This window comes from Echeneis naucrates, chromosome 1 (genome assembly GCF_900963305.1).
Source record: "Echeneis naucrates chromosome 1, fEcheNa1.1, whole genome shotgun sequence".
NCBI classification, from domain to species: domain Eukaryota; kingdom Metazoa; phylum Chordata; class Actinopteri; order Carangiformes; family Echeneidae; genus Echeneis; species Echeneis naucrates.
Window position 1 is genome coordinate 16,925,994 of NC_042511.1, and position 12,341 is coordinate 16,938,334.

A 12,341-nucleotide genomic window follows, 5' to 3' on the forward strand; every position below is an offset into this window, starting at 1 on the left:
TGCACTCTGAGCCAATAAGAAGTTGGCCCTGGAGTGAGGCCAAGCTACTCAAGTCTGTGCTCTATTATAATTAGGTCTCTGCTCCTCCACAGAACAGAGACATTGTTACTGGGTTGTTGCAACATAAATAAACAGCTTTCCAAATGACGTGTTTATCGAACAGAGGGCGTGTCTTGTTTGTTGCATTGTTTGGCCTTTTATTGATCAGAATTTGCAATTGGTCCAATCAGTGACTGCTTTTGGCCACCACAAGTGCCTGAGAGGTTGGATGTGAGAGTATATTTTCTGACTGATCTAATTCAAAACACACCGATACCAGCACAGCCTCTGGGAATACAATGCTAAAAGTGAAGTCATGAAGTCAACAATATTTTTTAAATTGCACGCATTTTATATGTGGTCAATTAAAAAAAAAAAAAAAAAAAAAAAAAAACCCATTGTGTCAATCGAAGACATATGCTGGTGAGAGTGGAGGACTGACATGTCATTCAGATTGAAACAGACCGTCCCTCAATCATTTTATTCATTAATTTTCCTCCGTATGCAAAATATGGTCCCCATCATCCCATTGACCGATGTAATTTTATGACAGTTTAAGATCAGTTTCAAGCAACAATTCAATCCATCAGTCAAAGGACCATCTGTCAACCTGCTCAAGCTTGATCTTATTAAGTTTAGCTGTTCCTCAGAAGACAACCGATCAAGAGTCAAGATCCGGAGTCGTTATTTGGTAAAGAACCTTTTGTGTAGTTGTTGTTGTTCAGTACACTGCTGGCTCTTCACCCATACGGGATTTTTTATAAATTCAAAGGACAGGATTTGAACATCAGTACCAGGGTGACAAACAAGGCTAACACCCAGCTGATCAAACTCGATGCGGTTATCACTGCAGAGCGGTATTTGTTGCCTCAGTTGCATGTCAGGTGTGTTCAAAGACCACCTGGTCTGCTGCATCTCCTGCTCTTTGTAATCTCACTATCACCTTTTTAAGTGCAAGTCAGTACACGTCAAATACGCTCACTTTGTTTTATTCAAATTTCAGTTAAATGCACTGCCCGAACAAGAGCTTTTTGAAATGCATTCTGTGTTTACGCTCGTGCTCAATGAGGGGTGAAGTTATAAATTTTGCCGTGTAAATGTAGCCACCGGCCTGTGCTCACTCTGCAGCGGATAAGCCTCTGTACTCTTTTGCTCTTAATGGCCTCCTATGGAAATGAGCTGCTTTCTGGGAGGATTGTATTACGCATATAAAAGCAAACTCTTGTGCTCCTCGACCTGCCCCTGCGCTCCTACTGCGCTCATTCTCTTTCATGCGCCACACAGCACAGGGCTCTCCCGCTGAATTCAATAAATAACCAAACCTCTTTAATCGCTGTCACTTCAGCACAGCGCTCTCGCCGCTTGAGGAGCTGACAGAAATTTGTTCTGCAGTTTGAGTTTCAGCGAATTATCTTGAGTTATGACGTGGTGAACCTAAGAGAATTTGGCAGCGCAAGACTCGTAATGTTTGAAGCATAACTTAAAACATACAGGTGTTTGACGTAGGAAAAAAGCTGTGTGTGGTAACCTGAAGTTAATTAACTGAGAGAGCGTGTAATACGATGACACACAACCATAAAGTATTCATCTGTAACTTTCCAAATATGGTTTATGAAAATGTTTCAATTGGCAAAAAGATACAGTTCATGCTTCGTATCATTTGTCAGTTTGGGGTAATTACCGCAACTCTTTATTGTAAGTCTGTTTTGATGTAACTGAATACCTCAGTGGAGCTTGGACTTTGCTTATAATTACACTAGCCTGGGAAGGGGGGGGGGCTCATAAACTCTGGCAAATTTCATGGATTCAATTGAACCAAACCATTTGGGTAAACTGACAATTTTATAAATGATGATGAAATGTGTTTACACTTAAGTTGTTTGAGAGGCAGCAGAGAATGTGAATGAATCTGGAGTAGGTCTCTAGCGTGGGTGAGGTGATTTACTATTTACACGGTTGGAGAAACTGATCTAACAAGTATATGCGCTCCTGCTAGAAGCCTTGGGGACTGTAATTATTATATAACAACAATATTATTGTAGATCATATCATGTGATTGTTATGAGATTCCGCAGAGAGGGATTATAGAGCTAGCATAACACACTAAAACTGTGCACGTTAGTGACTAATGTTCTAGCTACAACTTGTCACTATTTAAATACTGATTTAAATAAAAATAAATGAATATTTTTCAATATTGTCTCTTGATTGTTTATTTCATTCATCAGTTTATCCAGTTGGGCCATCCTAAAACGCCTTGTGTAGTCCAGCCAATAGTTCTAAACAAAACAAATTCCCCATCTCGATGCTATGGATATTTTTGTTTGACAAACAGTTCAATCAATTTTGATATTTTTACTTCTTACACTCTTTATAAAACGTAAATGTGAACATGAATCTAAATGTGCAGGAAACGACTGAATGCTGCATGTACACAAAAACACATCACATAAGCAGTGAGACCAAGAGCAGCAGGCAAGAGTTAGAAGAGATGAGAAAACCAGCCTGCTCTGACACAGAGTTTGTGCATGGAGGACAGATAAAGATGCAGGAGGCCAAGTTCCTGTCAGACTCTGAGTCAGTATTTCTAGTTGACTCAAAAAGTTCTTAAAGCCAGCCCCACATATCCAGAGGAACATGTACTTTAAGCAACCACTTTACTCCAGGTGCCATACAGGTGCATTTTTCACATCCTTTGACTTGGTGTTTTGATTTTTACTGCATGAGTCATTTATCCAAAGTTTCTTTGCATCAAATTAGTCATCATTGGATGAGAGCATATTCCCACACCAGTCTAAACTGAATTTTCTCACTGCAGCGAGGCTGTTTTCTGGTTATGGTTTAAAAATAAATAAATAAATAAAATAATATAAAAAAATTCATTGTTACATGAACTTTGGTTTACACTGATGTTTTTTGTGCCTTAATTTGGTCCATGTGCTTCAGAACAGTGGAACTTTTAATCCAGTTGCTCTATTTAAATCCCTTTAGGTTTTAAAAGCAGAAGATGGTATGATGGTAAAATGATAAATAATATAGTAAGTGGCTATATCTTAAATTATTTTATTTCTGTTTTTGTGTGTGATATAAAACCCCATTATGGTGAAAATCTAACTACTTAGCAATCATCCTTTTTGGGCCTTTTTTTTTAACTCTATGTTCGAATGTGTATCTTTGGTTGATATATATAAACAAATTGTCACTTAATTCTGTGAAGAAATGCACAGTAGGACCTTGAGGAATCTAACTTTCCATTTGTGAAACAGACCCTTATGAAAGTGAGTTATTGGATGCTGAAAGAATCATGTCTGGGACACATGAGAAGGGATGTAAAAATAACACAAAAAAGAGGTTAAATCTCCACAATTAGCTTGCCTGGTAGACACAGTGGAGGAAAAGGGTTAATGATACACAATGTCCCATTGTGATGAATGTCTGTTTGCATTCCTGCTCGACAGGAGAATGGGCCCAAAGCCACAGAAGGTGTTAATGTCAGTTTAGGAGTATCACTCATGATCGGCTGGAGGGGTGAATAAATGGATGCATTTGTCAGAGAGCTTTGTTATGAGTTTGTGCGCATGCAGAGAATGAAACGTGCTTGAAATGGTTGCTGGTTGTCAGGAATTTAATGAGACTAGACGCATTACTAAGTATGTCATCACAGAAAAATGTCCTTTTCTAAAAGGGAAATGGTGCAAATTGGGAACTGATTATTTTTCTCATCTCAACCTACACAATTTTTTATTTCTTTTTACACGTTTTGCTCTTCAGACATGCCTTCTGTCAGAGTAACGGATTGGTCCGTTTATTTATTTACTCCCTGGTGAATGATATAAGAAAACTCAAGGCTTAAACTGTCAGCAAGCAGCTAACGTTTCTCCGTGCGATGCCTTTGGAAGTGGGCGCTCTGAAATGCTCAGTCAGGTATGCGTGTGTGTCTGTGAGCGAGCTGCATCTATGCAGAACAACTCTGAGGTGTCTGTTGGCTTGTTTGCACAGGGATTCAGCTCCTGTTATCTTTCCCTGCAGCAATAGCAGAGATGAGAAAACACCCCCCCCTCTCTCTCTTTCTTTGACCCTTATTAGCTACGGTGAGGGCTGATGGCAGGCGATTCATCCCGACATTGAATGGCGAGCACACCTGCGTGGGGGTGTGTCCCTCTGGTCCTCCTCGTTTCCTCTTCTTCTCCTTACCCACCATCCCTCCCTTCACATTTTTCACTCTCTAGCCGCCCCTCTGAACCTGATTTCTGCCTTGCTTTCCTCCCCTGCCTCTGCAGTCCTTCCACTCTTCTTCCTGGGTTCTCATTCATCTTTGACCTGCACCGGGGATCACTTCGCACCTCAGCTCTATTTGTTTTGCTTGTCCTGTCATTCCTTAAACCACTCGCAAAATAACTCAGTGTCAAAGAGGGAACACCCAGCCCCACCCACCCATACCACCACAACCTCCTCACTCCCAACAGACCCCCAACTCATCTCTGCTGACAGAGGGAGAAGAGGGTGAGACAGGCCCAGGAATGTGAAGACTGTGTGCTTCCACTGTAACTAATATAAAACTGCCATAAGAAAGTTTGTATTTTTGCTTCAGGAGGTTTTATATTTGTCTTCCTATTTTCTTTAGCACATTTAGATAAACTTTGAAAAGCTGTATCCTTCATTGGACATTCAGTCTTAAATATCTAAAGCAAATCTTGAATCTTTTCTGTTGAACAATGTTCTTTACCTCTGCGGGAAAACTATACCTTTGCAGGCTTTCCTGTGTGAGATGGGTTTGGACAGATCTCTGTAGTAGCCCTCCTTGCAGTAGTGGCAGTGGCGGCCCGCTGTATTGTGGCGACAGTTGAGGCAGACTCCTCCGCTCTTCCTCCCAGACAGTTTGTACAGCTCCATGTTGAAACGACACCTTCGGGCATGAAGGTTGCAATTGCAAGCTGTGGGGGACACAAAAATGTACATTTAAAATTCGAGTTACATTGACAGGGCATTTATAGATTTACTCAGGTACTGTACTTAAGAGCAATTTGACGTATGTGAACTTTGAGTACCATTTAATTACACTTATGTTTAATTATTTTTTGTAATGCATTTATTTTCCAAATACTGCATAGTATTAAATGAACATATTGTATAACAATAATAATATGTAATGTATAACACTATGTTTCATTGCTGATGAGCGAATCAATCTAAATATCCAAAAAAAACATAGTCATAAGCAACTAAAACTAAATATAATCAACAAATAAGTCTCAATATAATGTTATGGGTAAAAGTAGGACTTCCCTGATCCATGAGGGGAATTTAGCAAATTGATCGGAAGTAAAATGAATAAAGTGATGCCCATGTTCCCATCCCACTATGAGTTTTACTGTTGCTCTCATATGTTATTGCCATTTCCATGTTTCTTTGTTTATGTTAACGAGATAACGAGACTTGAATTTGACTTTATGCAGAAGCACCAGTTTGAACCCTTCTGATAAGGAGGTTGAACACTGCATCTTTCTCTCATCTGTTTCTTTCTCTCCCTCTTTCCAGCTGTCTTTTTCTGTCAAAGGCTTCCTCCTTGCTTTTCCTCAAGGTCTTCTCTCCTGCTCCCCAGAGTCCATACTGTACTAAACAGAAAGCGAAGGCCTGGTATTACCATTCCTCCTTTCCCTGCAAAATCCCTGAGCATGTGCAGGACCTCTCACTCTCACCACTTGTTTACTGAGGACTACAGTTGCCAACCCTGAGTTTAATTATCCAGCTGATGTTTATTCATGATTTTTTGGCAGCATAGTGAGGCAGACATGCCCAACTTCATTAAGGCCTGCCGTCCAAGACATTGCTTCTCCAGCAACAGCACAGATACAGTCATGCATTATTAAGAGCAACGCTTCTGATACAGTGTGTGGATACATAATGTACTGTTTGTGTGTATGTGTGTGTGTAGGTATGGAAATGGGAGGTTATTTGAGTCCAAGTGGGGTCCCCTGGTCCATCTGTCCATGTTTTTCATCACCACCTCTTCACACAGCTCTCAAGCATCACTGCATCCTCTGGCCTGGCTACTCACTGATGTGTGTGTGTATTTCAGGTATTGCTCATGTTGTGGGGACCAAAACACGTTTACATGCATTCTGAGGACTTGTCTTCCTTATGGGCACTCATAACAAGTCGTCAAGTTTTAAAGTAAAAAATGAACACAAAAGAGGAGTGATAGTTTCAGGTGAACCGCTACGGTTATGGTGGTTTGATGGTGCGTTAAAATAAATCTCCAGGAAATGTAGGTAAATCATTCCTGTGTTTTCCAAAGTCATTGAGACGTGTGTGTGTGTGTGTGTGTGTGTGTGTGTGTGTGGGTGTGTGTGTGTGTGTGTGTGTGTGTGTGTGTGTGTGAGAGAGAGTGTATCAGTGTATTTACTGAGTGAGTTTCTGGGTGTATGTGTGTTGCTGTTTTGGGACACTGGAGACTCTTCTTCTCTCCACTCCAAGAACCTAATTACAGCAACATTTCTAAAAAAGATATAGCGAACAAACGCAGACAAACTGGAAGATCTGTGCTTTATCAGCTGTGACTTGGCTTCGCCTGCTGGACAACAGGGGTTTAATTAGAGCTCGGCTTGCTCCCTCCGACTCCCCCACACCACACTTTTGGTCCAAAGTATGACACACAATATTTTGTGTGCCTTCACTTTGATGAAATTCAGGTTACAACGATCATCTTTACACATGTGGAGTCACCTGACTGGAATTAGACCTATTTTTTCCTTAAAATGACACAGACCTGGGTGTTTTCATTGTTATCTTTAGCTAGATTTACACCTATGAATGACTCATGTTGTTAGCATTTCAGACAGCAGAGCAGATTCCCAGCTACTCTGGAAAACCCCTAAAGCCCACTGAGAGCCACAATCTGATAGTGTGTGTCTCTGCACGGCATTGTTGAGATAGGAAAGCGATAAAAGAGCGTAACATTTTCATGCTTTCATATATATTCCGATTTTTTTTTTTTTACATCTAAAAGACACAGAGATGATAGAATAACACAATGAATTAGAGCTGTGCTTGTTTAGACAGCTCTCAAATGATCTGTGTCAGTGTGTTGAAAAGCTTGGGCAGGCTGTCAGGGCAGCTCTGGGCCACAGCTGGTGAAAGCTATCTGTGAACTTGCCTGCAGGTAACAAGGATAAGTGCATATCGGGGTAAAGCTGGTGGAGGATCAGTGCACGGCCTCAGCGCTGCAGACACGTCTCTGTTACACTACAAAGATCGTTTCACACCCACCAAAAAATGAAGACGGGGGAATTCTAGCTTGCCAGAGCTTATGGGGCCCGTGAACATAATGGCAGGAATGTTGGTTATTGTAGAGACGGTATATGACCTGGATGTGAAGATGTGGGGCAGAAGGCCACAGTGTGTTTGAGGGGAGGCTTATTGTCTCAGATGATGGAGACGAGTGAGAAACACTTTATCTAAACTCACTGTCACTGGAGATGATCTCCTTCACCAAATGCCCCTTACCCTGTCTACAATGAAGAAAACTGTGGTGTAGTTGGCATAACTCCAAGCGTTTAATGAGTTCAGACTGTTTTGCAAATGATGTCATTATAGCCTCGTCCAAATTAAGGCACATTTGATTAAAGACAACTGAGGATTTGTAAGGTGATATGTGATTTGTCTGGCTTGAGCTTATCAGGTTTCCTGTGGGGCTTTAAAACACTTGCTTGTCCTTCAGACATCACAGTGGTGTCCATTCGTTTGGAATTATTTTCTTCTGTTGTTCTCTATGAAGTATTCAACTTGTTTTTAAAGTTAACATCATAACGTCAGCCATGCTCAAAAGCCCCTGTGACACTGGGCTCGAGGTTACAAATAAATCAAACGAATTCTATTGGGAAGAATGTGGAATTTTGTGTGGAGTAAAAAAAAAAAAGCATGCAGAAGAAACGCAGTTTGTTCATCGTATCTGCACATTCATACAGCACCACATCACCACAGCTCGAGTTGGAGGTAAAAACACTCAGCAGTGGCTGTCTATTCTCACCTTGAAGCAAAATGAAACTGGACAGAGAAATAAAATACAGCAGTCACACGCAACCAGTGAGCTCATTCCTGGTACCCTCTGAAATGTAATAAAATATAACTGAGTGTTTTAGTTAAAATTAGTCAATCACAAGTTAGTTTTTCCACCTATTCTCCTCTCATTCATTTCCTCCCCTGCCATCTCTGTTCAGGAGAACATTGTAGGAGGCCATTGTTACACATATACACACACACACACACACATAATCGATAAACACTAAAATAGCACCCTATAGTTCAAGTATCTTGATCTGTGAAATTCGAATTTTTAATATGATTCTTAGTAAAGAGAGTAAAATTTTCCCTCATGAATCACCCTAGTAATGGAGGCAACTACCTCAGGCTGCATCGGTGTGGCTGTCTGTGACTGCCCCTGGGCGAACAGCAAAAGAAAGTGCGAAGTGATATTTTTAAAATGAGTGTAATTGAATTAGCTGGACGAAGCTAAGTTTTGCTTTTCAGCACCCCCTCCAATGTTCACCACAGCTATCTGAAATGACAAAAAGTTACATTTGAATTTTACAGCACTTACAGCACAAAATTTTTCATCTTCAAGTGCAAAATTTGACCGCAAGCTGGTTTGTTTATCGAGTGTTGCTGTTTCCCGCACATTCTAGGAAACAGTGTTGGAAAGTTGGCTAATTATTTCCTATGTGTGGTTCCCAGCCTCTATCAACTGACCTCAGGCTTGCAGAAGCACAGAGGCAGTGCTCCCTCCGCTAATTAGAGGGAAAATTCAACCGACAGAGCTGGAGGTGGAGGTTAAGCTCATCGTACTTACGATAAGCCTGGGAATTGAGAAATGCCTGTCACATCCTCAGTTTGTTATAAAGAGATACTCAAGCAGCTGATCTCTGCCACTTTCACGCCAAATCCACATGCCGCATTTGTTCACGCTGCTGGCTCTTCGCTCCCCTGATTATAACAATTCAAACAAAGGGGATAAATCTTTAGTAATCATCTGAAACCCGGAAAAAGGCTTCTGTGCAATATCAGGCTATCAATATCCTCAACACTTTCTTCACATAGAAATTTCCTGTCTTTTTGTGAGGTCCGTGGAGGTCATGTGGCCTGACAAAGAGCTGGTTATTTTTCCACAGCTCTCAGGAGATGTAATCTTCCCCTCTGCTGCTACCTCCGGCGCTCACCCAAACAGGACAGAATACCAAAACCCAACACCAGCGTCTGTGAGCAGGAGGCTGGCAGGGGCTCAGCTTCTCTGTCCGCAGCTTTTAAACGAACACCAAGGGGAGTGTACACATGAACAGTTTACTTTTAATACAATGCTGCCCACCCCCCTCATAAAAGTAATCAGATTAACTTCTAAACCCCCACCAGCGAAAATGAAAGAATATTGAATGCCTGCTGCCTTCACTCTGTATTTGAGATTGGAGGTTTTAGTGAGTGTGTTTAAGTAATAATTGCAAATGAACGATTAATGCTCTCCCTGTGGTGCATTTAATTAGACAAGCTCAGTCTGTGGAGCATCATTCACAAACACAAAACCTAAACGTTCTTTAGCTGGATATGGCACTCGGGTGAGCTGCCCTCTTGTCTGTTAACCAGCAGGCAGCTGCTCCCTCTCCCTCTCCCTCTCTCCCTCTCTCTCTCTCACTCTGTGGAGCTGGCGGGGAAACATGACACACATGCCGGGAAAGTTTGAGAGATTTGCTACTTGTCATGGCCAAACACAGGATCAGATGTGTGTCAAAGACAAAACCCCGCAGATCTATTTCACAGATCCAATGTGTGAACACCTGATCTGTAACTAATATATACACACGCGCACAAAGCCACGATGTAAATGCCATGAAAGCAATTCAAAAACTGTTCGAAGGCAATTTTATTTTTCTGCTAAAACCCTTTCCCAGGCTTTTTGTCAATAGCTGCTGCTGACATTTAAATATTGTTGTGGTAGATGATAATCGATCCATGGTATGGTTTAGTTAAGATGAACTTTTCCTGGCTGGACCACTTTATTTACTGAATGCTTTTCATTGCCTACTGTGCAAGATGTAAAAATACACTGAGAAATTAAATTTAAAAAAAAAAAGTTAAATAAATAGATCTAATGTGTTCGAGGTCATATTTTTTGAAGGAACATTTCTGTGCTGAGAATTATTTCTGACAGGCAGTGGTGCAGGAAATATTCAATAATATTGACTTAAATAAAAGTAGAATGATCTCATTGTAAAATTCTCTGTCTCTAACAGCGATAAGGGTAAAATTTCAATCAGGCAATGATTAGATTCATGAAGGATACGTCATGTGCATTGAACATATGATCAGAGAAGACAAAGGCTTTAAAGTTAATATATTTTAATTATTAAATTCACATGTTATACTTTAGATCATTATTATTATTGAGTCATAAAAACTGTAATACTTCTGTTGCTTGTTGGATATATACTACTTTATATTTAATTCTCTTTTAGACACTTGGCAAGTTCTGAATGGTAACATGCCCTCTAAACTGCAGTAGACCAGAAATATAAATTGACATAAAATGGAAATACTCAAAATGGCCTGTCTAAACTTTATATTGAAGTAGAGCAATGGTGTGTAATTATTTCTTTAGCGTTTACATTATCACTATACTTGCATACTTTGTTCAATGTAAAGAGACTACAGCTGGAAAAATGTTATTTTGAGTAAAAGCCCAAGAGAAAAGAAAACCAACAACAAAAAAATCCGCACAATTGGTATTTTCCTCAGTGTCTGGCATTTCATCTGGAAGGAGTGATTTTAAAACACCATCTTGGTGACAGTTTGTGCCTCGTACTCAACTGATGTCGGACCACACGAATGGAGAGAATGTGATTCAGCGACAGCAGCACTCACTATGGCGCAATAATCATCCCTCACTGATAATGACTGTTTCTCCCAAAACAACTGAAGAATTTCACTTTTTTTTTTTTTTTAAAAAGCACCTTCATTATATCTGTTGAACCAAAACACTGCATGATGTGAAGTTAGAGAAATATTTATGTTCACGCTGTAACCAAGATGTACCCAGTATTTCTTCTGTTGCTATATATCAACTTTTAAATCTTTTGCATAGCAACAGCTAATTTAATTGCATCCTGTTTCCAGGCTCTGTCTTTAACTGTTTATTTGTTCGCTCATAAATCAGAACGTACAGGAGAAATCCTGTCTGTTGACCCAAAAAATGACGTAAATAAGGTGGGAATTTCCAAATAAATGAGACATAATTGAAGGCATTTGAAGGATTGCGATGATAGATGATGTATGCCGCAGCTTGTGATTTTCATCAGATGCAGTAATTACTTCATATAAATGCCACTTGGCATTATTGCCTTAATTCATCTTTTTAACCAAGCAAATTATTTTCCCTTTCAGAAAGTGTTTCCACAATACATAACTGTCACAATGAAGTATAAACACGCAGCTGTCCATCATTTTTAACCATAAATTTGCACATAAACATGCAGTCAGCTCCTCATTTTGTCACATTTTGCCTCACAGTAAAATAGCTTGCCAATAAAAGAGAAAAACGTGCTTGAAAAACCAGAAACTATGACTGTAAATTTCCATATTACAGAGATCTGTAGTAACAACATCTGAAATTTGGATAAATTGAAAGCCACTGTTTACAAAAACAAACCGCCACTTTTTTACCATCTGAATGAACAATTATAAGATTAGACAGATGACTGAAAAATAGGTATTTGCTTTAAGAACATGAGAAGAACTTTAACAATTAAACAATGGACCTTTTCGGGTGGATTGGCGTAACCTGAGTAACAGGTTGCGCTCAGATATTTGGGGAGTCTGGGGTTGAGGCGAATGGTTGGGTGGACCTGGTCTGTGTGTATTAAGGAGCATTATGGGAACGCCACAAAACTCTGGGCTAACAGAAGGAAGGTGTGGGCGAGTGGGAAGGAGAAGCAGGATGAAGCACCAACTACAGAGATTATGTCAGGCTAATTTAATTCCTTTATTGCAGCCAATTAGCTGCAGCACTTTAGCCCCTGGTGAGCCCTCTAACCCTCTTCACTTGCTTTCTAATGACCCTACGGAACCCCCCCCCCAAAGAAAGCCATGTTTCACACCCGCTGTATTTTTAATAAGCCATTAGACCAATAGACGCAGAACCAAGGACGAGAAAATGTGTGAGAAAGAGTAAAGAAAATAGTGAGAGGAAGAAAACTTAAGTGGACAGAGGGTGGAGCTGTGGGGGGGTCAGAGTGCTGCTTGTTAAATCCCAAGCCTGA

The 12,341-nt window shown here is 40.4% G+C and overlaps 1 protein-coding gene across 2 annotated transcripts in view; it reads right to left on the reverse strand.

The window, feature by feature from the left end:
- ntn1a (netrin 1a) overlaps window positions 1-12,341 on the reverse strand; it is a 51,794-nt gene that overhangs the window by 17,351 nt on the left and 22,102 nt on the right. For both annotated transcript variants that reach the window (XM_029502714.1, XM_029502705.1), the window contains exon 3: window positions 4,785-4,973. In XM_029502714.1, coding sequence (XP_029358574.1) covers window positions 4,785-4,973 — 189 coding nt within the window. The remainder of the gene's footprint in view (window positions 1-4,784; window positions 4,974-12,341) is intronic.